General features: G+C 40.4%; 1 protein-coding gene across 1 annotated transcript in view; it reads left to right on the forward strand.

The window, feature by feature from the left end:
• The first annotated feature begins 351 nt into the window (after positions 1 to 351).
• trip4 (thyroid hormone receptor interactor 4) overlaps positions 352 to 25,170 on the forward strand; it is a 63,941-nt gene continuing 39,122 nt past the window's right edge. The window contains exons 1-11 of the mRNA XM_041043966.1: positions 352 to 513; positions 1,777 to 1,958; positions 2,201 to 2,331; positions 2,486 to 2,704; positions 2,817 to 2,895; positions 2,999 to 3,104; positions 3,234 to 3,449; positions 3,536 to 3,665; positions 3,938 to 4,131; positions 4,274 to 4,398; positions 4,567 to 4,658. Coding sequence (XP_040899900.1) covers positions 434 to 513; positions 1,777 to 1,958; positions 2,201 to 2,331; positions 2,486 to 2,704; positions 2,817 to 2,895; positions 2,999 to 3,104; positions 3,234 to 3,449; positions 3,536 to 3,665; positions 3,938 to 4,131; positions 4,274 to 4,398; positions 4,567 to 4,658 — 1,554 coding nt within the window. The 5' untranslated portion in view covers positions 352 to 433. The remainder of the gene's footprint in view (positions 514 to 1,776; positions 1,959 to 2,200; positions 2,332 to 2,485; positions 2,705 to 2,816; positions 2,896 to 2,998; positions 3,105 to 3,233; positions 3,450 to 3,535; positions 3,666 to 3,937; positions 4,132 to 4,273; positions 4,399 to 4,566; positions 4,659 to 25,170) is intronic.

The raw sequence follows: 25,170 nt of genomic DNA on the forward strand, positions 1-25,170 counted from the left end.
AGCACATCCAACACTCATACAGGGGAAAAGGTAGTGTTATCAACACCTGAGTCCAGGATAATATACCTTGTCAATAAAAGGCACTGCGTTTTCATTGCAAACAACAGCCTGTCAACCATTGGAATCTGAAGGAGCATGGCAATATTTTCCAAATAGTGTTAAGCAAAATATATAATTTGCTCACCCCTTGTTAAACTACATTCATTCATTCATTCATTCAGTAAGTAAGTAAGTACGTAAGTAAGTAAAAATAAGTTTTAAGTCGTACAAGCTGGCAGGAACTGTTAATCCACAGCAGATTTTTTTTCAGGACGGTATTTTGTGCTGCCACGTATTCGTGTGCGACACTGTTGTTCCGCCGACTGGAAACACGTTAGCGCAGCGGTTTGAGTTTTGGTTTGAGCTCGGAGTTTTAAGTGTTCTCGTTGGAAAAATGTCGGACGCTTTGCTGCAGTGGTGTGTGGACCAGTTACACCACAAGTTTGGGTTGGAGGCGTGTGAAGACATCGTCAAGTAAGACTTTAATTTTAACGCTAGTTGAATCCGACAGTGTCTGCCAACAAGCTAACGTTAAAATGAAGCTAACTCGGTAGTCCTGCGCTGTGATGTGATGTGTTTTAAATATAATTAAATTAAATGTCTGTGTATCAACATATGCTAAGTTAACGTTATATACGTGTGTTAAAGTTACTGTTTTTTTTTTTTTTGCTCTGTTACTGTTTAATAATAAAATACAGCTGCTACATCAGCAGGTCCCCAGTCTGACCGGTGTATTAGATATGTGTTTCCCAGCCCATCTAACTCTATTAAATCCAATTTTTCGAGATGACATACTGGCTGGTGGATTAAGTTCGCGGATCCCTCACTTAAGTAAAAGTACTAACACCACACTGTAAAAATACAGTACAAATACCAGCACCAGTAAAAACCCTGAATTCGAGGCAAGATTTTTTACTTTTTTTTTTAAATTTTGCTCGAAAAATGGCTTAAACCTTTATGAAAATACTTACAGCTTACCAAACAATCAATTGACTTTTCATTGCAGCTGTACTTTCATCTACTGTTAGGTTACTTTTATCATTTATACATCTTGATTTGTAAAGTAACCGGTAACTAAAGCTGTTACATAAATGTAGCTGAGTAAAAACTACGTTTTCTTCTGAAATGTTGGAAATACTAAGTACCAGTACCTCAACAGTGACTTCAGTACAGTACTTAGATTAACTGTACATTAACTGCTGCTTTCTACCACTGGTAGCTGTGTCGTTGTTGTCAGATTACATTTTTATAGTGACTTTTTATGTGATGTATGAGACTAGACAATTTCAATAACAAGAAAACATTTTAATAGAATGCATGGATCTAGTATGCATGTTTTCAACATCATCTAATTTACCACAGGCACAAGAACACTTGCATTCTTTGCTGGTGCTCGTTAGTTATTACCCAGTACCTAAAAGAGTTTGTGACGAGAAGTCACACAAAAATGATATCAAATACCAACAAAATAAATATTAGGAATATATTGTGGACAATAAACCCAGCCCTCAGTGGTGCTGTGCCCTACACATCAAAAGCAAGCATTCAAAAAACCTGCAAGTAACTACTTTATCAAAAAGAAAGAGGGAAAAATATGGTGCATATCAGACCTGTTGAAGTAAAATTAATAGTTTTTAAAAATACCATAGCAAATCAGTTCTTGAATATTTGTGAAGTAATACCTAAGAAAAGAAATGTCATTGAATTAAATGGTTATTGTGTCATTCTGTCGTCTAGATACATTCTATCCATCGAAACAGCTGAAGAGATTGAGGAGTATGTTGGAGACCTCCTGCAGGGCACGGATGGGCGAAAAAGGCAGTTTATAGATGAGCTCCTCACCAGGTGGAAGAGGACTCAGAGACAGGCTTCAGATACCACAAATCTTTTCCTACTCACTGAATCTGTTTCATCCACAGGTAGTGCAATGAACGCCTGATGTCTACTATTGAATGTATCATAATTTAGATAGTAAATAAAATTCTTACCATCCATTAAAAACTTGTAAGGTACTTGCACAGTACTTAAACAGTGTAAATAAATATACATTTTATTAGTTAAATGTCTTATGAATGCAAATGTAAATAATTCAGATATCAAAATTTACCTCAAATGCACTATTCACAGTATTGGTTGAAGGTAATTTCCTCTCCTTTCTTAGATTCACAAGACTCGACTAAAGATACCCAGAAGAAGTCGAAACGCAAGGGCCGTAACAAACAGGAGGTGATGACCGTGAGCCAAACAGAACTGGAGCCAGAGGCAGTCAAAACCCCCATTGATTTGATGAGGGTGAGTATATATCGGCCTAAACATTTGTTCTCTTATCACCTTCTTTATGGAGGTAATTATGATCCATTTCATTTTTCTTGTGGTGCCAAAGTGCTTACTTCATCTGTTTTATTCCTCTCGCCTTGTTTCCTTACTTCATTTATTACTTTGTCAGGCCCAAGAAAACAGTAGTGCCTCTTCAGCAAAGAAGAAAAGTAAGTTTGTCAGTCTCTATGCTAAAGAGGGACAGGACAGGCTTGCTGTCTTACTCCCTGGTCGACATGCCTGTGAGTGCCTTGCACAAAAGCACAAACTTATCAACAACTGCATCACCTGTGGTCGCATTGTGTGTGAACAAGAAGGCTCAGGACCCTGCCTCTTCTGTGGAAGCCTGGTACGTAAGTGTTTTAAGTCCTTAGATTCCTTTTTTTTTCAACTTGTGATGTTTATTTTATAGTTTAGTATTTTTTACTTACTGTTTCCTTTTTTTGCTTTCTCTGATTCAGGTCTGCACAAAGGAGGAGCAGGAGATCCTGCAACGAGACTCCAACAAAAGCCAGAAACTGAGAAAGAAGCTAATGGGGGGTGAGAGTCAAAACTAGCCAGAATTATTAAATATATAAATAAAATAATTAATATATTAAATCTATGAGTTGATGCTATAAATTTGCTTTTATTCTGGTGACAGACTGTGGAGAAAGAGAGTATCTCCCACACCAGGAGGCCAAGATGAAGGCTGGCTTGGAGAAGGCTGTTCAACACAAAGACAAGCTGCTGGAATATGACAAGAACAGGTATCATAAAACACATAGTCAAGAAAAAAAGACTTAAATTGGACATTTCGATTGCTGTAGAAGGTAATAACGAAAGTTCACAGTAAAATTTACTATTTATTCTTTATTTACTGTCCCCTTCAACTCCAGTGTCAGGAGAACACAAGTTCTAGATGATGAGTCAGATTACTTTGCCACTGAATCCAATCAGTGGTTGTCACCCGGTGAGCGAGAAAAGCTGAGGAAGAAGGAAGAGGAGCTTAGAGAACTTCGCCATGCCTCTCGCAAGGACAGGAGGATCACATTGGACTTTGCTGGTAGACAAGTGATTGAAGAAGGAAACAACCTCAGCGAGTACTACAACAAGTAAGACAGTCTGACACCAAGGCTGCGAGGGCTGATTTATACTGTGTAGTCATGCTGAACGCCATCTCTTTTTGAAATGTTTGCAGGTTGGATGAGACCCTCAAGGCTATGAGCAATGACAGTATGTCAAAATCGCCAGTGTATTCTGAAAGACAAGGTGGAAGGCAGACCCTCAGAGAGCTGGTCAACCCCAACATAATGCAGTCTGCACCAGAGGTAGGTCATTTTTGGCATATATATACTGTGTGTAGCAATGGTTGTACATTTTCAACAGTGCATATAAAAATGTTTTGTGTTTATATATTTGTACCATGAGAAAACCTCACTGGGGCATCAGTAAAAATGGGTTGAAATTACACTGATAGTGACAGGAATGGCTGACAGCTGTCTCTCCTAGTTTGCATAGTACTTTGTCATGGAAATTACCCGCAGATTGCTTTCATACAGATTTTGCAAATGATAATGATGACAATGAATGCACTTTGTAGTGGGTGAATGTGGGAGGCAGTGAAAACTACAAGAGAAACATGGAGCAGAGAAAGACTTTGGCAGAGGACAAGGGAGGAGAAGAACGCAACAGGCTGCGGCTCCAAGACAAAGAGCTGCAAGAGATGTCTGACGGAGGCTGGTGTCTCAGCATGCACCAGCCGTGGGCCTCGCTGCTGGTCAAAGGCATCAAGAAGTAAGGAGTGAACAAAGTCCCAAATGAGCTTCGAAGAGAAACAGAATCACAGTACTAACGTAAAGATCTGCAGTTTTATACAGACTTTAGGTAACATTGCATTTTTGTGTGTGTGTGTGTGTGTGTTTGTGTGTGCGTGTAGGGTAGAGGGGCGAACTTGGTACACATCACACCGAGGTCGTCTTTGGATTGCTGCTGCAGCCAAGAAGCCCACCCCTCAGGAGATTGCTGAGGTGGAAGCCATGTACCGCCACATCTACAAGAAAGGTGCACATACTGTACACAGCAAAACAGGAAAAACACACTGGAAACTGGACGTGATTTGTTTCTAGCTGCTTTAATTGAAGTCCACACTAACCACTGCCACAAAGTCTAATATGCCTGTAGTTTTTCTTGTTGGTGGATCTTTGATTGCTCTTGTTTTTTTCCGTGCAGAGCCCAGGTTTCCTAAAGACTACCCCAGTGGCTGCCTGTTGGGCTGCGTCAACATGACTGACTGCCTATCTCAGGAGCAGTTCAAAGAACAGGTCAGTAGAACATTATACTTTACCTGAATTTTGAGTTTCAGACCTGCACAAATTTTCATTTTATAAAGTCACAGTACCACAGCCGAACAAATCAGAGGTGTGGGTGGTAATTCAGGTGTGGAACCAGGCCACGGAGTTATCGCAAAAGACAAAAACATCCTGGAAATACAACTACAGTGTTTTATTTAATCACAGTATATTATTACTGTCCTAAATAGGCATACAGGGATGTTATGGACAGAAAGGCCTGAATGAAAGTGTGAATTGATTCCACACTAAAGCCACAGTGATGCTTTGCAAAGTTATTTTCGTTACCAGATGTGCTTTGGAGGATTGTATTTTCTGTTGAGTGTCAGTCTGAGGTTGCTTTGTGATCCGAGCGCAGGTATTTTCAACAAAACAGGCGAAAATTTGTGATTTGCTTTTGGTTGAAATCGTAGACGTGTTGCTGTTTTATGTGGACTGCTGGAACTCTTACAGTTCCCATCCTCCTCCTCCTCCTCCTTTTGGCTTTTTTCTTCTGCCCTTAGAGACTATGCTGAAGTGTGATTTCAGCTTGTTCAGCAGAAAAAGTTCTTAACTTATATAAAACTGAATACCAGATTTAGTCTTGTCATGTAATTGCAACTAAACATTATCGTCATGGAAATTTCAACAGCCAGGCACACAACACACAGACCTCTTGGATAGTGTGTTGTGATTTTATAGACATTCAGAGACATCCAGAGGTTTACTTAATTCTGAGACCACACAGTGCGGAACAAATAAACACACAGTCGAACAATGTTTGTAACCGTTTAATTGTTCTCCAGACAGAAACGCTCTTGTTTAAATCAAACAGTTTATGGTTGCTTAGAGAAGATTGAAATCTGGTTGACTTCATGTGTTAGGAGAATGGCCATAATTTTATTAAACCCTTTCTCTTTTACTTCATGGAAACTGTAAAAAAAAAAAAAAAAAAGAGAGAGAGATACATGTGCTTCACTCAGATGGCCATGTATGTTGTGGCCTTTGTGTAAAATACCTGTAATATCGTCTCTCACCAGCAGAGGTCATACTGCACCTTTTCACCAGCAACTCCCTGCCAGCTTACAGTGTTTTCCACTAGAGGCAGTACTCGCCACAGGAATAACCAGTGCAACGCACATCAAAGCCTTGGTTATACCATTTACCTTTGGCCAAAATAAATGTTGATATATACACATTATATTGGCATCAGCCTACATTACATTCATAGCAAAAAGGGCTAATTTTGTCTCACAGCTATAGAAAACATGAGCAGAAAGAAGAACAGCACAAAGAGCCCTCTGATTATTAATGGAGCTACAGCGAGTACTGCAGCTTTCTGTGATCTTCACTTTATGTCTTCCAAGAACACTTAAAGTGAAATCCACCCTTAACCAAAGCGTTACGAGGACTCTGGTTTGACTCTGAATATCTGATGTGGCAAAGCGTGGGGCTGCTCCGTTGGCAGCACAGGTCAGCGCAGCGCTTTTTGTGCTTATAAACTGTTTACATGAGCTTTTACGCCCAAATTGCTTTAATTAATTGCAGTTTTGACAAGTAGAAACTGGAAAATATACCCCACTCCCCATTAAGTCATCATGTGTATACAGAGTTGCTCTCCCATTTGCTGTCAGTGGAACACATTTAAACTTAATTACTTTGCCATCCTTGTCTTGGCAGTTCTGCCTCTGGCTTTGGAAGAGACTCCTCTGTCTGAGGGCTCCTGGTCCTGTCCTTTTGCAGTATATGTTTGTTGCTGTTAGGACTGAATCAAGTAGTCAATAAGCTGATGAGTCATTCAATTGATTTTTAAAGTGTTTTTTTTTTAAAGCATAAAGGCCAAATGTTCACTGCTTCCAGCCTCTCATAAATGAATAGTACCTGGTTTTCTGCAATTTTGCTCATCGTAAATTGAGTTTTGGGCTGAAACTAGAAAATGGAAGATGCCATTTTGGGCTCTAGGAAATTGTGATGGACCTTTTCACTGTTTTCTGACATTGTGTACTCCAAACAATTTTATCCACTAAATGTAAATGTTAGTTGCAGCCTTAATTATCACCTAAGTAACGTCACGCTTTAAGAATAACAACTCAACTATGAACATGTTTGTTAATTTGTAGGCATTAAATTTTTGAATAATAGGACTGAGATGCACTACAAATACCTCAGTGATTGTAGTTACTTCTCATAAATTCTATACTGTGTATAAATATCTACATGCCTTAGCTGTTATGTCACACACACACAGACACACACACATATATATATATAGGGTAGTTTACGGTGAAACTGCACAGCTAGAGATAATGTGAACGCTACACTTTGTACAAACATGCCCTAACTCTGCAAAGCTACAAACCCTCATACACATGTACACACACGCTTGTATGCTATCTTTTCTGAGATACTGAGACGGATCACATTTGGAAATCGCACAGTCCTCTGTTCCGATTACAAACAGCACAGCCATGGAAAAAGCAACGATCCCCCTTTTAGGATATTGTACTTATTTCTGTGCATCCGAGCGCACACATTTTAGCATAAGTCTCTTTCTGCATAAAGACGCTTATTTATGAGAAGCTGAGTATTTTGTGTGAAAAAGAGAAGAAAAAAAAAAATCAATTAAAAAAAATGCGTGCAGCTACATGGTTTGCGTTCTGACTGCTGGGACCCGTAAATCTCCGGGCTTTCCCCTTTTGTACCCTGTCCTCATTCTCTCCTCCACCACTCATTCCACCCAGGGCTGTAAAATCATGTTTGCAGGCAGTGTGACTGCCCTTTCATCCTGTGAAAGGGTGTGTGTGTGTGTGTGTGTGTGTGTGTGTGTGTGTGTGTGTGTGTGTGTGTCCGTCCACTTGCACAGAGCAGCCATAAATACCCCCACCCCACACAAGGCCCCTTAGAGAAAAAAAAAAAAAGAAAGAAAGGCAGATGTAGAAAATAGTGAAGCAACCAGAGAAGAACAACAGTACCAAAGGCCTAATTATGGCACTGAACAGTTGGTTTGTGCTTATTCCAGTCACCATTTTAGAGTAAAAAACAGAGACTATTAGCCGTTTAGCATTTAGCAGTTTAAGCTGGCTTCCTCTCACTTAAGTAGAGGAGTGCATGTTGTGCTCATGCATTGTAGCACACAGCTGAGCTGCTGGGCTGGACGAGTGGGTGAGGTGTAGGATTTACTGTCCTGTGCTGGCAGCTGTGGGTGGTTAAAAGGGGGGTGGTGAAGGACAGACAGCCATTATTCCTCAGGCTCTTCTAAATCTTCCCCTAGTGATGTATGAAATATTTAGAGAAAGTGGAATGTGGGTAGATCAGGAGAGCATGAGAAAAACACCATGAACGGAAAAAAAAAAAAAATGCCATAAATGGTGTAAACGCTTGAGTATCTCTGATCCGGTGTGATAGCAGTCATTGCCCTGTTGGGGCGCTGTTGTACAAAGCTGCACCTAAAACCTGATACCCTGCTGCAGGAAGACCACCCCAGGCAGGCAAAGCAGGATTTCCATCTGCTTGACTTGGACCAATTCTTTCCCTCATTAGAAACTGACTGGTGTATTGATCCATTCTCCCCATAATCTCTCACTCCTCCCAGCCCCCCTCACCCCTTACTACTGATAATTGGCCAGCCATTATGATCTGTGCTGGATCTCTCCACCCCTACCCCCCAGTGCTCACTCAGCAATGGGTGGAGATGTACACCTGACCTGCCTGCTGCAGGGTGCAGTCGGTGGGGTGGGGGGGCGGTTACATTACAGATTAAAAATTGTTTTTCCTGTAACAGGCAAAGTGAGATAATCAAGGGTCAGCGGAGAGCTCCTGCCAAATGAAGCAGGTTTATGGGCGGTGGATATGCTACAGATGGTTTACTACTGTGGAATATTTTAAAATTGTGCCTAAAATAAAGTCCAGCAGCATTACTGTATTTTGAGTTGAGCGTTTATCTGCACATGCACAGGCCCATTCTCGCTCTCGAAACTGGTTCACGGCACAAGCAAAGGCACATCACACCCCACACAGAGCTCGAATCGCACCATCAACTTACTCCTGCGGTGAAAAAATTGACTGGATCAATCCACACTCTTAATAAGGGTCTGATTTCTTATTCTGTTCCAAAGACCGTACCACCAGCTGCAGAGCTACATGTCTCAGTGAATACTAGTCAGAGAGGTCTAATCTATTGGACAGGCATGTCAAGAGCAAAACCGGTGACGGTTCAGTGCTGTATTGATTAATAAGAAATGACTATGAGGGCAAGAGGGCAAAGTGAGCTTTGTTTGTGTGTATGTGCGATCTGTACATATATTATCTAATCAAAGAACCCTACGAATTTCCTGATTATGAGCTGTTGACATAGTAATACAATATGGAAGTTTCCTCATCCGCAGAGGTTTTTGAACTGTAATATCGTCTGTGGTATCTCATGTTTCACAGATAAGCATATTTTATTAACCTGGGGTCTGTTGAAGGCTGACATACAGCCGGTCCCCTGGCACGTATGTATATCAGATAGACACATACTTGAGTCATGGCTTGTACTGGAAGGTTTATGGCAGTGGTTCCCAACTGGTGTAGACTCAGGTTTCACGTTTTTTCCTTAGTCATTAAGTCACGGTCCACTCACAGGCTAAATGAACACCGTCCACTTTTATTTCACAAAATGAAAACAAAAAGAGAAATTTGCAGTAGAGCAGAAGACATTTTGACATATCATAATAGAAAAAGCACATGTATAAATAATGATGAATGATGGCTGAATTCCATTGAGCTGCTTCAGTCTCAGGGTCCTGGTATTGTGCACGCTGGCTTACTGTCACACTGTCATGACTTACTGGGACACTTGAGTAAAGCAGTTAATGTTATTAGTAACACCTGTGCATTTCCAGCTATGACAGGTCAGAATGGCTGCTGTAAAAAAAAAAAAGCCATATCAAGGCTTAAAAACCAATGACACTAATAGCACTGCAGTAGGAGTCAAAGCTAATTCAGGCAAAGCCTTTTTTTTTTCCTTTCAACAACATAAGTTAATAGGACACAGCCAACAACTGTGCAGTAACACAGCAATTTTTTAAAAACGCCTGATTCTACATGCAGTCTTGTCTATGGAGATTATGAAATGTTAAAATCCTAGTTTTATATTTGTAATGTTGAGTGCCGTCTTTTCAACCATTGTATGCATATAAATATGTAACAGTGTCATCTGCATGCATGGATAGTTTGAAACTGTTTTAAAACTGTATATTTAATTCCTCTCTAGCACTATGTATATACATATATATATATATATATATATATAGACTGTGGCTCGGTAGATGCATGCACACCAGCACGTCAGATAACTGAAACCATAGGCTTACACCACATCACATAGCTGCAAGCCGAGCCACTTATCTGCTAAAAGAAGTGCTGGTTTCTGTGGAATTCCATTTGTGCAAGCTCTCCCTCTGACCTCCAGAGTGGAGCTCCTGTGCTTGTTAGGCTGGCTGGAAGCTCGGACTGATGCCTGCGTTTCCTTGTGTGGTAATGTGATATTTATATGCTGAAAGCCTTCCTGCCAGCATGCCCCACACACACACACACACACACACACACACACATGCACACACGCACACACACACACGCACTCTCTCTCACAGGATACATTGGATGCATTCCAAAGGAAGGGAAGTCAGGCAATGCTATTTTTTCTTCCCCCTCTTTCTCTGTAACATTGTGTGAATCCTTAGCAGTGGTTACTCCCCTCTCTTCCTGCACCCCTCCCCCTCCATCATTCCATCCTCATATTTTCCACACTTTCTCTCTAACAGTATGCTTTACAGGTCAGGGCTGTGAAGTCGTATGTGGTCGCGGGCAATTCGGTTTATGCTCAGCGAACAGCCGTGCACGCTTCTACGCGACTGTTCATCTTCCTCTCTCGCTTTCTCTCTGTATCTCTTTCTGCACAACCCCAGTCACACACACACACACACACCAACACACTCACATTCCTCCCCTTCCTCCCTTTTCCTTGCTGGGCAGTTTGCCATGGCAGGGAGGTCAGACATCATGTGATTCTGCAGTGGTGTGTAGAATGCATTCAGCCCAGGGTCCCCAGGCACTGGATGACAACCAACCAAACCTCAGTCACAGGTTTTCAACAGCATGAAAAATACATAGAACCATCTGCCAGACTTCAAATGGCCTGCTACGCTGTTTAGAATTTCACTGCTGTCCTCAGACCACTTCATTGAATGTCACACAGTTTCTGCTGCTGGGGAAACTGACAGTTAAGCCCCCTTTATTATCTCTACTTCTCCTCCATTTTCTTCTGCTCATTTAATGGGAGTTGTTCCCTCTCTCTGAATCCTGATCACAGGAACTCGGAACAATGATGAAGGCAGCATGAGAGACATTTCAGACAGCTTCCTTTGATGGTGTGAAAGACAGCAGCGTTGATGAAAATAAGTCAGAATCAAAGAGAGGTAACTAGACGCCAAGCTGTATGAAGTGTTAGGCTGAATGCTAAACGGGTTCAAATTCTTCTTTGCTCTTTAAAAGTGATGTGATGTGTTATTGCTCTTCTAAATCAAACCTCTTCAGCTTGTGATTTTTTTTTCTAAGCTGTAAGACACTTTTTTTTTTTTTTTATCTCCTTCCTGAAAAATGTTGCTGAAGTCAAAGTCATAATGTAGTCATTACTCCAGTGCAGTCCATAAACAGAAAAGCCTGCAGGGTGCTCATAATATTAATGTTGACTGATCTTATTGACTGTAACAGAATAGGAATGACAAGATATGACGCCCACTGAGGCAACCAGTTGTTTTGTAAATGGTTGCATTGAAAATATAATATCAGAGTTATTCAAAAGGAAAAACATAAAGTCGTAATTTTTTAGTCATTGGGATAAATTCTGTATTTTTCATATTTTATCATGTTTAAGTATATTGTATTTAACCTTCAGGGTAGCACTCATCAAATGAGATGTGGCTAAAATTAGCAGTAAACGTGTAACTGATTGTGAACAACAATTTCTTCACAAGAGAAAGAAATGGACCTGCAGCACAATTACTCCTTTGATGTTCAGTTTCCTTGCATTTGCATTTTTTTTTTAACACAAGTCATAATAGTTATTTCTTGAGATCGTTAGCTAATATAAATGGTGGAAGTAGCTTAGACAGGAGAAATAAATGGTACCTTCCAAATAATACTAAATGTACTGAGGTAACGTAGTAAAGATAATCAGTCTAATTAAGTCAAATTAAGTCAATAGACTTTACAGAATCTTCGAAACTTTAGAGTCTGTAATCTGTAGACAACTTTTAGCACATGTAACTGGAGCCTTTACGTTTTTTATTTTATGAACAAGTCTTCTGGTTCTCGGTTTGTGCTGTATTTGAAATAATGTCCCTGACTGTGTTAAACAATGTTTGCATGAATTAGGACCTCTGAAGATTTTAATGTTGTGATCTATTTAGTTCCTTTCCCACAATAAGCTTTAATGAAGCATAGAATCAATATGTTTGACATTCATCTCCCATCTCCACATCTGGTGTTTGTTGTTGATGCCCCAAAATGGCTCCTCATGAGGCCAGTGTCTGTGCCAGTTTTCTGTTTTGGAATGAGGAAATGAATGAAGGTTGTGCGGTGCAGTCAGTAAGCACTTTGCTCAAAACCAGCGGGCGACCGTGTTTCCCTGCTACGATTTTATCAGCACGAGGAAGTGCTCTCGATTTAATCACTATTCTTTATTCCTGTTCCCATCCAAATGTGAGAGCGGGGTTTTACTTCAGTCATTACGCCTTGCTGACTGTGTGTGTTTTTGCCAACATTCCCCAGGCATGCCTATGCAATTGCTTTATGTCACACATGCCTGTGTGTGTTCATTTGAGATGAGATCTTTATCCAGCCAAGCCCCGACCCAGCAGCAGTACAACTACAAGTATCTCTCCTAGAGAGGGAGAACCAGGAGAGACAGAGAGCGAGAGACTCACTGCCACTGCAGGGTCAGAGATTACAAACTCAATTGTGCTCTGCTGGGTGACATGTCTGCTCAGCAACTTCCTGCTAGCGACATCAGAAAGGAGGAAAGTATGGAGAAAGAGCAGGAGGCGAGGGAGTCTGCCCATGCTTCCAGTGCCATTAATCTTTCTCTCTTTGTGTCAGCAAACTAAAAAATATTTAGCTTCCACTCGCACATCAGGCCAGTGAGTCTGACTTATTCCCAGTATATGTAATCACTGGAAAAAGAATGGAAAATTCCAAATGGACGACAAAACACAACCCATGAATGAATTTGAAATTTCTAGGGAGGTAGTCAACCAAAGAAGATTGTGAGTGACTGAAATCTTCAACCAATCAATTGGTTGCGGGACAAAGAAAAAAATCTGCATGTTATCACTGGATTAACTAAGTCAGCCATAGTGCGCTGAGCGCACTCTACCTGGTAGCCTTATTAGTCTAAATTAACCATAAATAAACATAAAGATCTAGTAAATGTAGCCGACTAAACGTTCAGCAAACGAACAGTTAACGTACGTTTACATGTAACCAGCAGCAGAAAAGAAAAAAGGTAGAAATTCATGAGCCTGGCAGCAAGTTTCTCCATTCATCTGTCTTGTGAATACATTAATAGGATCTGTTAAGAGGCTGTGTCCACAAGCTGTTTTGCCAAGATACCAGGTAGGGGCTGCCAGCTGTTGTCATTGGCATCAAGTGTTTGTTTTTTGAAGGTTGCCAGTGCCTTTAAAGATGGCTCGCTTGGTCTGCCCGACATGGAAATCGATGACAAACAAAGGCAGAGAGATTGATTCACCATCTTTAACTAAACTGATGTTTTACCTTTAATGCTTCACTTTGAAAATCCAACAACAAGTTCATTTGTGTATGGTATACCATTGCTTAGCTTGTCATAGTCATAAGAAAATCTTATGAAAAAATTGCTTCTGGCTCAGTGTCTGTGTCAAATGTGATGTTACACCATATCTTGGTTTCAGGATCTCTGTCTGTTAAGGAACATGGAGTTAGTGATAGTCAGTCAGTCATACACAACATTCAGCTGAATGTTGCTGTTTGTCTTTAGTGTATGAGATCCATTAGTGTCACTCAGTAAATGTCTTAATTCGCACACAGCACAGGGAGTTGTGCCGTGATACGAGCTGCTGTCTGTTTAAATGACGGGAGAGTGATCATTATTTTCAATGAGGCTCCAGTGATATGTGCTGTGGGAGACAGGGAGTTAACAGTCTGCCCCATATACCACCAGGTACCTCTGCGTGTGTGATCAAGCAGAATTTACGTCAAATATGATATGATATGCTTTTCCTCTGCGCAGTGACGTCTCGCTGAAATGTCTTTGCCTTCATGCGCGGCTCTTTGGGGCTAGCTTTCAAATTTAGAGCTGAGGGTCATTGCCACCATGAAACTTTCAGCCTTAATCAAGGCTTGTTTTGGTGCATTTAAAACCACACTATCAGTCACATTATATAACAGGTAAAAAATGTTGTAGCATTCTTCCACATGGCTCCGTTTAATAGGTAGACAAAATCACAGCTGATGAAAATAATGTCTGACATGCACTAATGTGTGATTTCCTGTTAAGGAGGACTGCTGCTATCCTCTGGTATGCCGAACCACTTTAAAAACAAATTCCAAGTGACGTGTTTTCTAATGTTTACAGATAAATTAACAGCTAGAAATACATTTTATGAGCAAACGCTTTCCGAACCGAGCGGCAAAAAGTATCATTGTTCACCTTTATGCACCTAATGAGACTGTTTTTCTTGGCTGTGAAGGTTGTACGTAATTTCTAAACATGAATCTAAATGCAAAACCATATGTATATATATGTGTGTGTAACTGAAAACTGAAACTAAAATATACCCATTAAAATAGGTATTGGAAATCAATTAGGAATTTGCAGCCATACTCCCTTCCCTGCCTTCCCCGCCAGCTTCTGCTCAACTTCTTTCTGCTGCCTTTGCCATATGTAGTGAAATTTCTTGAAGCACATAGTGCACAAGCTTTTTTTTTTTTTTTTTTTTTTGCTGTGGTCCACTGAGCAAAAATGCCATCACGGTCTGTGTGTGAAGTAGATTATTGATTTACATGCAGCATAATTTTCTCGCCTCTCAAATTTCTGGTGGTCAGTGTAGCAAGAATAAGATTCAGCATAATTACTTGAATAATGCTGGCACTTCACATATCGTTAAATTGTACATTGCCTGTGTCGGGTGTTTAAAAAAACATAGGCGTGTTATAGCCGGTGAACTGCATCCTTGGTCATGCCGTGGACGAGCACATCCTTTTTTGCATTTAAATTAAGAGTCTTTTCTATGAACTATTTTATCAGTCGTTTTGAGTCCAGATGTCACCGTAATAATATTGGAATTGCCCAGAAGCATCTCACTCATCCTCTCCTCTGACCTCAAGTTCAAATAACCCTGGTAAGAAGCTGTTTAACATTTAACAGAAGGTTGAATAATACAAAAGAATAATATTTAGGCACATTTTCACCTCTCAAATGTGCAAAAATATGATGTATTGTAAGATTAAGTTGGTGTATGGAGAGAAGTCCTTCTGACGTAGTTGCAGCACAACCGCAAGCATGGGCAGAAAGTCTTTTTTACAGGTTTTGCCAAACCTTTTTTTTTACTGGTTTTGTTAGAGACAGAATTGTTGTTGATATTTTATGTTTAAATCGTAACCGGCATCGGTGCCTGGAAAAGCAATTGTCCAGTTACGTCCAAGCAGTCGTAACTAGCCATGACCAATCTCTCAAGCTTTGGATTGTCCACATGGTGACACAGCGTGAATGGGGCTGTAATCACAGAAATACTCGGCTATATATTCACAGCTATCACATCCACTGTGCATTATTTCCCTGCTGTGTGGAAGCCAGTTCTGGATGCTAGAGTTGCAGAGTTTGGCGTAACGTTAGCGGCTCTGTCGTACTCTAAATTGAATAACAACCTCAGCCATCATCCAAGAGCGTTACCTTTGCCAAACACTGTTGAGTCCTCATCCAAAAAGCCTTTTCTCTTGTAACATTAAAATTGAAAACATACTGTTTGAAAATACTAACAGGTTTTTAAGCAAAGCAGCCAAACAGAGTTAGAATAATAATACGTCTAATATTACAGTCTCCCTCGACATACTTATAATACCAGGACTGCACTGCAATACAAAACCATTTTTTTGTCTTCATGTCTTCTACATGAATCATCAGCTGGTAAGGAAGTCTTTTTGCCTGAGACACGCAGCTTTAACCTCAGTCGTTAAATATTTTATCGTGTATGTAGTCATCAACGGAATATTTAAGACGCTTATACAGGATATTTGAGTCAGCTGAAAACATTAAAAAGTAAGCCAGTCACAGCCACCTCACGGAGCTAAAGTTAGCTTGATTAGCTAATTTTACAGCTGGTAAAATTTGCCAGTAACAGTTTTCATTCCAGCCATCAAAATGGAAGATCTCCAACAACACAGACGCTGCTTCTGCCTGAAGGACTCGTTGTTTCAGTAATTCTAAGAATTTCAGCTACTGTATCATTGTTCCTATGCAGGAACGCAAAGCTTGATGGGTGTAATATCAGTAACTAAGGAGTGTTTGGGCTTAGCAAACGGTAAATAGTTTTCTTTTGTTTCAGTTAAGGCCTTCATTGTTCAGAGCCCAAAATTACTCAGGGCTATATTAGTCCAGCTTGTGAGTAATCCAAAAAATATGTTGGCTCACTTGCAAAAATTGAAAAGGACTTGTAAAGAACTCGTATTCAACAACCTTCTGTTTAACAGTTCACTGTGTTCTCCCCTTGGAGCATATCAGTAGGATCACCTTATCTATTGTAAGCTGTAGTACTAACCCATGGGCTTAGAGAAACCTAAAACTTGCCTTTGATAGGAATCAGCGGACAGCCTTCCTTCTGTGCTCCTTTGTCAAACCGTGCTCATTGCCAGCCTCGAGAGAAGGAGGGAAGAGACACTTACTTCCCACAGAGGCTGAGTGAACACAGATGGGAGGGCTGTACCCCAAGCGTCAGAATATCAAAGCAAATATTCACCTTAAGAGACAGACATGTTCATAAACTCCCCGGTCCTTCTCAATTTCCACATTATGAAATCAAATGCCCACTGAGAAGTGGTTTGTTACCTTGCTTAAAATACAAGCCGTTTTGCTGACAGCACCTGTGTTAAGGAGAGCTGGATTTGTGGCACCGATAAAAGGGGATCGTGGTGGAAAATAAGAAGTTTTAATGCCTTAGATACCCTGGATTGTTCTTTGAAGTCAAGGTTTGAAAGCAGACATGGTAATTGTCTCCAGGGGTTCTCGCAGTGTGTTCGGGTGTGTATGTGTGTGTGTGTGTTGTTAAGGAATCTAGTAAGAAGAAGGGTTTGCCTTTGTGATTTTCTGTAAACGCAGTGCAGTTGTCTTGAAGTTGATACTTCAGCTCCAGTATAATAATCACATCTACTTATTATTTCATGCTTTGGGATCTGTAACTTCTGAACCACTTTTTATTAAGTGCTCCTCATAATATTTTCTCACTGTCTCAGTGTTGTAGAAATTGTGAGGTTTTCAGAATGCCATTTTTCCGCTGCACGTTAGAAATCGTTTATTTTTTTTTGCAGTTTTGCAGGAGTCCTGCACTCGTCAAACAGAAGCTTAACTGTGAGTACAAGTGAGAGCCCCCTTTTCCTCGGAAAGTTCCAGCCGTCAGCTTGTTGAGTCTAAAAAGCTTTGACTGTAGTGAGGCAGTCTTGTTTTCTTCTTGCCTGAGGGCCACCGCAGGAGGTGAAGTCATAAACATGGCTGGGAAAGTGGAACTGGGCTGAGTGAGGAAGTCTGTGTGAATCTCCCTGCAACAACACATGACTTCACTACACCTGTCAACACTGGTGCTAGCTAAAAGGCTAATATGTGGTTTGCTCTTTATCAACATTTTGTTTTTGTTTTTGCAGACCTGAATTGTTGTGCTTATGAGGCAGGGGTGTAGAAAATACATTTTAATACCTCTTTGCTCCTCAGTCTTCCAGGGAATTTTAATAGTGGGCTGGATGGTGGGCTGGTGACAGCTTGAAGTCATTTACATGGAGAAAATAATGAACACTCAATTGCTGACACACAGAGCTGGGTGTTGAGCTAAACTCCACAGTACAAATACACCAAGGCATCATAGTTAATATCAGTAAATCCTGCCTAGATTTGTCACTTGATAGTTTAATGTAATTGCCACAGCGACGGGTTTGATTAAAAAAGAAAAAGGGTTTTATTGTAAATTGATTTATTGCACAAACTTATATATGTAGTGACTGAATGTAGGGATTTTACTCTTCATCAGTGCAAAATGTGTCAATAGACCTTTCACTTGCACTGAAACCTTGAGTATTTTTAAGGAGAAGGAAATGTGTTTTTGCAGCTGAGCAGACTGACACAGTGGCAGTTACTGGAAAATCGTGGCCCCGGTGCTGAGCTTCTAATAATGAGACATGTCTCTCGTTGTGTTGAGGATATTAATAATGTAAAAATTCAGAAGCCGGTGTTGCACACTCCTAGATAATTAATGTTCACTCTCCAACTTGACACCAGTTGATTCTGTAGGTGAAGGAGTGCGTTAAATTTTTAATCATCCCTGTGCAACTCGGTGTGCCCGGGCTTCAATGAAAAGGACAAAGTGAGCTGCGATAGCTGCCTGTTTGGATGGACAGGTTTCGATTTGGGTTTGGGTTCATGTCACATGGCACCGGTATGATCCAAGGCCTGTGTCCATACAAGCTGAGGGTCCATATGTTTGCACCTTTTGCTTCCAGTTTTGAAAGGGTTGTAAAAGGTGCCTGAGAATTCGTTGGGCATGTGATAGTCCCTGTATCTAACGATGAAATCGTTATACAGATTAATTGCATTTAGGTTATTTTAGATAGCAGTTAATAGAAGGGTACTTCTAACATCATTAGTATTAAAGCTAAGGATGTGTGTAACATTATGTATTTTCATTATTTGTTATTTTGCCATCTTTCTTCTCCGTAAATCAACTAATTGTTTCCTCTATGAAATCTTACATGGGAATTTTGTCACGCTTTACTAAAGCCCAAAGTGTCTTCTTAAAATTTAATGTATTGTCCAACAAACAATTTAAAACCCACAGATATTCACTATCACACAGGACAAAGAAAAGCAACAAATTCTATCAAGTGAAAGCTGAATCTTGTAATGGTTTGGCAGTGGTAAATGGTGGTTTTGTCTGAAAATGATTTTTAACAGACGTTTATTGTTTCAGCTCTAGTTTGGATTGAATAATGTATTTGTCAGGTTCAGTCAATCTGCTCTGTACTACAGGGATTTTAGGTTTGGGCAGAGAGCAGTTATCGTCTTTGTTAATATTAAAAACTACTCACTTGGTCTCGACTTACAATGACCTGCTTGCTTTCTATAGCCCATTATACAAAGATACAATTTTATACTATAAATGCAAAAATATGTCAGTTAATAGAAACAATTGAAAGCAAGATTAATTCTAGATAATTAATACAAGATAAAGATAATTTGGCCTTGTTTTTCAGGAAATGTTGGCTGAGAAACAAAATACAACGTTCAACTGGAATCAATTATGTTTCTGAAGCGGCCACTGGCTACATTTACATGCATGGTGTAATTTGGCAGTTTGCCACGCTCCAGTAGAGATCCTGTTTGTGTTAAGCTGTTTACATGAACTGTTGATACCTTGCAATTGAGTACCTTTGTCACCATGAATAATCCAGCGAAACCAAAATATACGTATCCACCTGAGCTGCTCTGCCCACAGACAAAATGGTCCACCTGGATTTAAGTACGTATCGATGCAGCCACCACCGACCTTGTCCAGTTTTGACGCAGCCGAGATACCGAGATAAACACGGGCGAACACCGTGGTGTTACTAAATATTGTACCAGTAAACCTGTGCTTGTCTGATGTTGGAAAGATCTAAAGGCTTTTTTGTCCTAGTACGAAGTGTGATTTAAACTAAGTTGCTGGTAGTGAAATGATGAAATAAAGAAAGACCAAGAGAGGAGAAGAAAAGAGACATAAAATACAAAATGACTGTGTATTATGTATTTTAATTGCTGACAACGTGAGTTCTGCCATCAGTCTCCCTTTTGAACGTAAACACTGTTCTCGCTCGCTGTTTCATTCATTGTGGTCAGCTCTACTTTGCCGCGCTTTCATGATGTCAAGCTGCTCTTAATGAAACTCAACACTTCCTGCACATGTTTCACAGTAAATGTGACGTGAAAAGATTATTTCTCCTCAACCGCTGGAAGGCTTTTAATGTGAAACAGATGGAGGAGTACGTTTGTGTTAACAGCAAACAGCAGATGGGGGTAAATCAGAAAACAGGGAGGATTCCCATTAAAATGTGAGAATAATTAGAAATAAAGCAGTGTCACCCACTATTTGACAATGTAAGGTTTTTTGGCCCAGCGATCAGATTATAATGTGCACAAACTGGGTATTTTTTCACTCAAATAAATAATGTAGATGATAGCCGGCTACGTTAGCTGTCTTGAGTCACGATATTCCCATAAGCTGCAACCTGAATATTGAGAGCTGTCAGTTTTTATTCCAAATTCAAACGTTTGTCTGAACATGGAAGAAAATGAAATATTGTTCAAATTCTAAATTTACAGTCAATTACTGCAGCAGTTCACTGGAAGTCATTTGTCTTGTGGTCCAGCAAGGGGCGCACTTAAAATTTCTTGATGAACTAATTTTTTTTTAATTATTTCGAACAAATTGAGTGTTAGCTTGAATGAGGTTGAATTTGGCTCCTTGAAAACGTGATGGCACTACTACAGATACATTAGCTTTATAAGAAACATTTTACAGAATTAAAAAAAAATGTACAAAGGATTTAAACCAGCAAAGGTCTGAATAAAGACGTAAACAACTGTAAGACTTGACCCAGCAATCAGTGCCAGTCTGCACTGAAAGGTTTTTAAACTCTATGGATACAGTTGGTTTATTTACGCTCTTATTGATTTTTATTGACATAAATTTTGATGTAATGGTTTTGGTACATTTTTAAAAATAATTTCTAGAGTTAATTTTGGTGCCAATTTTTTTATATTTTCAAATACTGTGAAAATGTATACATGTATGTGTAGTCATATACATACAGGATATGTTTCTGTGTTGTCTGTGCTCTGTTTCTCTCTCATGCAGCAGTGGAAAAACAAATAATGCCCTTAGTTCGTGCAAAATGTTGAAAGGCAGTTACAGTACAAGTTTCCTGAGGGCAGCTGCATTTGTTGGACGGTTAATGAATGCCAGAAACAGGCTTGTGTTGTTTGGTGAACACGATAGATTAAAGAACGATTGGCGAACGATTGCTGTCGTGTACAGTTCCCAACAACACCCTTTCACCTCCCACATGTAGCCCATAGCTCAGAGACAACCCATCTGTTTCTCCATTCCCTGGGTGAAACCAGCCTTGACAGAACTGGCTAAGCAGTATTTCAAGAGTGTCCTCTCTGGGAAGACATAGTTGGCTTTGTGTAGTTCCCTATCTATCAAAATCTCTGCCTGTGTGTTTCTCCCTCACCTCATACTCTTATTATCCGTCTTTCTTACTGAATTGTATTCCTTGGTTTTACTCTCTAGTTCTCCCCCTCTCGTTCTCCCTTCATGCTGTGCCTCCCTCCCCCCTCCTATTCCACCCTCCTCATTTTTAAAAGCCACATGCTCCCAGCCCGTCTGGCTCAGTTGCACCCCGCCAATGAAGGGCTTTTTATTGGGCTGAGATTGAGTGCAGCCAAGCAGGGCCTGGCTAGGGCTGAGGCTGGGGCCAGCCTCGCAGTCCCCCAACCCTCTCCCCCTACAACCCCCCCCCCCCCCCCCCCCCCCCCCCCCCCCTCCCAAACTGCACAGCCCACTCCACATGCCTGTTCTGGTCTGGCCCTGTCGCCCAGAAGGAGATTACTTGTCTCTGCTGCCCTTAATTGCCGACAGCAGCTGAAAAGAGCCAGAGAGAGAGACGTTGTAGAGAGAGGAGAGGGAACAGTGTTGGCTTGTTGAGCTGTCACTTGACAAGCTTGGACTCAGAGGTTTGTGTTCCTTCTGTCAAATCCTGGCTCTGTATTAACTGCTTTTATTAAGATGGATGTTGTTTTCATCAAATGCTGGTCGTAACTCATGGTATTTTGGACGGTACTGAGAGTGAGTACTGCGGAAGAAAGCAGATGATGTGTTGAGGAAGGAAAGCTGATGAAAGACTCATATGAAGTATAAACCTCAGTACACGTTACTTTATTATAAGGGTGTGTGGTAAGACCAATAGGGCCACTGTGCCCTCTCCCTGCCCTCTAAGCCACTATTATTTTTTATAGCCAAAGGCTTCCTTCCAGCTGCCTCTGTCCCGCCATCCCTTTTTACTTTTTCCAATGAACTTGTGAATTTCATATTATTACAGTTGGTTATTGTTGAATCCCCTCTGGCTTGATCCCAGCAAATTAAATAGTGGGCAGTTTATTGAATTGGCAGTCTCCGAAGAAGCTGTGAAGCTCTATGAATTTTTCACCTCTTCCTTTTGCTGTTTAGTATTTTGTACGTAGTTTTTTGTTCTGCTGGGCTCTTGTTAAAATGTTTTGAATCCATATTTACAGCCCATTGCCTGCTTAACTCCCACTCATCCTGCTTCAGCACGTATTATCAAAGCATTGCAGAATGTCTAGCCTACAAATAAAAAGATCCTTCAGTTTAAATTGTTTGGGCACATACTGGGTTTCCACTCTCTGGTGAGAGGAATTGATTCAACACAAAACCTTTTTTTTTTTAACTGTGTAGTAAGCAGAAAATTAAATGACCAGTGTATAGGATTTAGGGGGATCCATTGGCAGAAATTGAATATAATATTCATAATTACGTTTTCATTAGTATGTATAATGACCTGAAACTAAGAATTGTTGTGTTAGCTTAGAATGAACCCTTCATATCTACATAGGGACCAGGTCCTTTTCCATATAGTCTGCCATGTTGCACCTACAGAGGGCCCTTCGTGTTTTTACGTTACCTGAAGGCCACCGTAGGTTCTCCACAGACGGTTAGATGAGAAGATCGACACCAATCTGGTTTCTGTTGGTAAATTTGAAGCTAACTCCAGCAGCTGTTAGCCTGGTTCTGTCCTAAGGTAAGGACAATAAGACATAATGTGTTAATAGTAATCGTTAGAGCTGCTAGGGCTAGCTGTGTATTCCTGTTTCAAGTCTTTATGTTAATCTAAGCTAACTGGCTGCTGGCTGTATCTTCAAATTTGCCGCACAGACATGAGAAGGGTTTTATCTAACTCTCAGGAGGAAAGTACATTTCACTGGTCATGTAGTGGACATGCACTGTTGTGTTGAGTCTGATGTCTGTGAGCCAGTAGAAGCTGAAGAGTCCTTGTCTCACTATTGTCTGACTTCAAACTGTAAGTAAATTTGCCCGAAGCAACCGACTAGTGATACTCGACTCACGCTGAGGCATTTTAATGCACCTGTCACAGTCACTATACATACACCCTCAGATCTCTCCCTTGTAAAACACTTTGGCCCCACTACCCAGAATGCCCTAGGGCTGTAACCCTGACCTACCATACTAAGAAACGGTCACACTAACGACTTGGATCACTTCTAACTGAATTCACTGTGACAGTCGCTGTCACCCGTTGCGTTTTCAGATAAATCCACAAAACAATTTCTTAATTCAATACCTGTGTTTCCCAACAAGCTCAGCTTTAATTGCATTTGTAAGGAGCTCTGCTCTGACTACATTAGATCCTTCCTGATGAATATGGAGGGCTTTAGCAAACCTCTGTGTCACACAACCACAATGTTTCGTGCCCTTTTGATTAACATGGAATGGAAACAATTAGGTGGGGGAGGTAGTGAGGCAAAGCAGCACATTCAACAGCTTTAAATGCTAATTAGCTAATGGAGGATGAAAGAGCAGGCAACTGGCGGGGTCTCACATGAGCACACTCAAGCTCTGGCTGCAGCTATGCTCGTTTCATCTGATTTTAGCAAGACCACCACCATTTTGTTTCCTTGAATACCTCCAACAATACAGCCATCTTGTGTAATGTGAGATTTTTTTTATTTGTAAATAATGATCTCAATTGAGGCTGAACTCATCTTTTCAAGAAGTGCCTCATGTTACTTTCAGGCTCAGAATAATCTCTTGTATCTGTCTTCTGACCCATGATACTTCCTTTTCCCTTTTTGATTATTCTATAGACCGTAGACATATCCTCATAATATCTGAAGTTCAGTAAAAAAAAAAAAAAAAAAAATGTAATGTCCTTTTTGTACAGAAAACTCAACTTAAACACAAGCACAGGATAATGTTTGACTCGTTTACACCAGACTGCTGTCGCTAACTAATCCCTGTTCATCGCTTGTCATGCAAGACCCAGGTCTTTAACTGTTGTTTCAGTCAAATCAATCCTGAACCATATCAGATTTTGTATAAATCTAGCAATGAATGACAATGACTACTGGTTCTTCAAAGGTAATCACAGTGCACAATGCTAAATCCCTCTGGATTAAAGCGTCTTCCTAAGTGCCGAACATGTACATTTAAATGAAGACTCAATTAGGCTGCTCACCTAAGTAAGCTATTTGAGAAGCGCTGCATGGTCTTAGCAGTTCACAGGATTGATCTTTACGTTGTAGGTAGAATTTCATGTCCCCTCTGGCTAGTTTAAAGAAGGTATTCCTTATCTCTAATCTGATGGGTGTTAATTGCTACAGGGGGACACTCTCTGTTAATATAAAGTAGAAGAGGCAGACACTGGAGTCGACACTGTAAATGTGATTGCTAACCATTTTTCTAGAGCTGTTTCTTTTATGTTTAGATGTAAACCTAGTCTCCTGAAATGATACGACTAGTTTTATTCAACATTTTCCTTATTGACAACAAAGATGAACACCAACAAAAAGCTGTCTTTAAAAAAAAATAAAATACATGGGATGGTGTGGATGGGGGCAGGTTCTTTCAGGTACTGTAAGAAGACACTATCCAGGAAATCCAGTTTGAATAATAGATACAGAGTTTGAAGGTTTATCATAGACCAAATCATTGCGAGAAAGAGCTTGCCATTTGTCTGTGAGGAAGGATTTTACAACTCTGGAAGGTTATCACAGCGGTAATTATTTTATCTTTCGTTACAACGACCACAATGTAAACAGTCAACAAAGCCCTGCATTTATTTTTTATTTTTGCTACCACTGCATTACTCTGGTGGCACGGAAATAAATGAGGTGCCTGTTTTTCATGCAGTCCTTTTGTCTGTCTGAATGTAGCTTACCGAGTTCCTTACCATGTCTGTTGCGCTAAGCTCTTTTCTAAATAGGTCACAAATATATTTTTTATGTACACAAAAGGCTCACTAATTTACAGAAACTGCGGAGCTCTGTAGTTTTTACCAAACATTAATCAAACAGGCATTAATAGCGCATTTGTTGGTGACTACTGGGGCCAGTATACTCCATCAGAGCTGTCCGACAGTCGGATATTTTTCCAAA

The sequence above is a fragment of the Toxotes jaculatrix genome, chromosome 1 (assembly GCF_017976425.1).
Source record: "Toxotes jaculatrix isolate fToxJac2 chromosome 1, fToxJac2.pri, whole genome shotgun sequence".
NCBI lineage: Eukaryota > Metazoa > Chordata > Actinopteri > Toxotidae > Toxotes > Toxotes jaculatrix.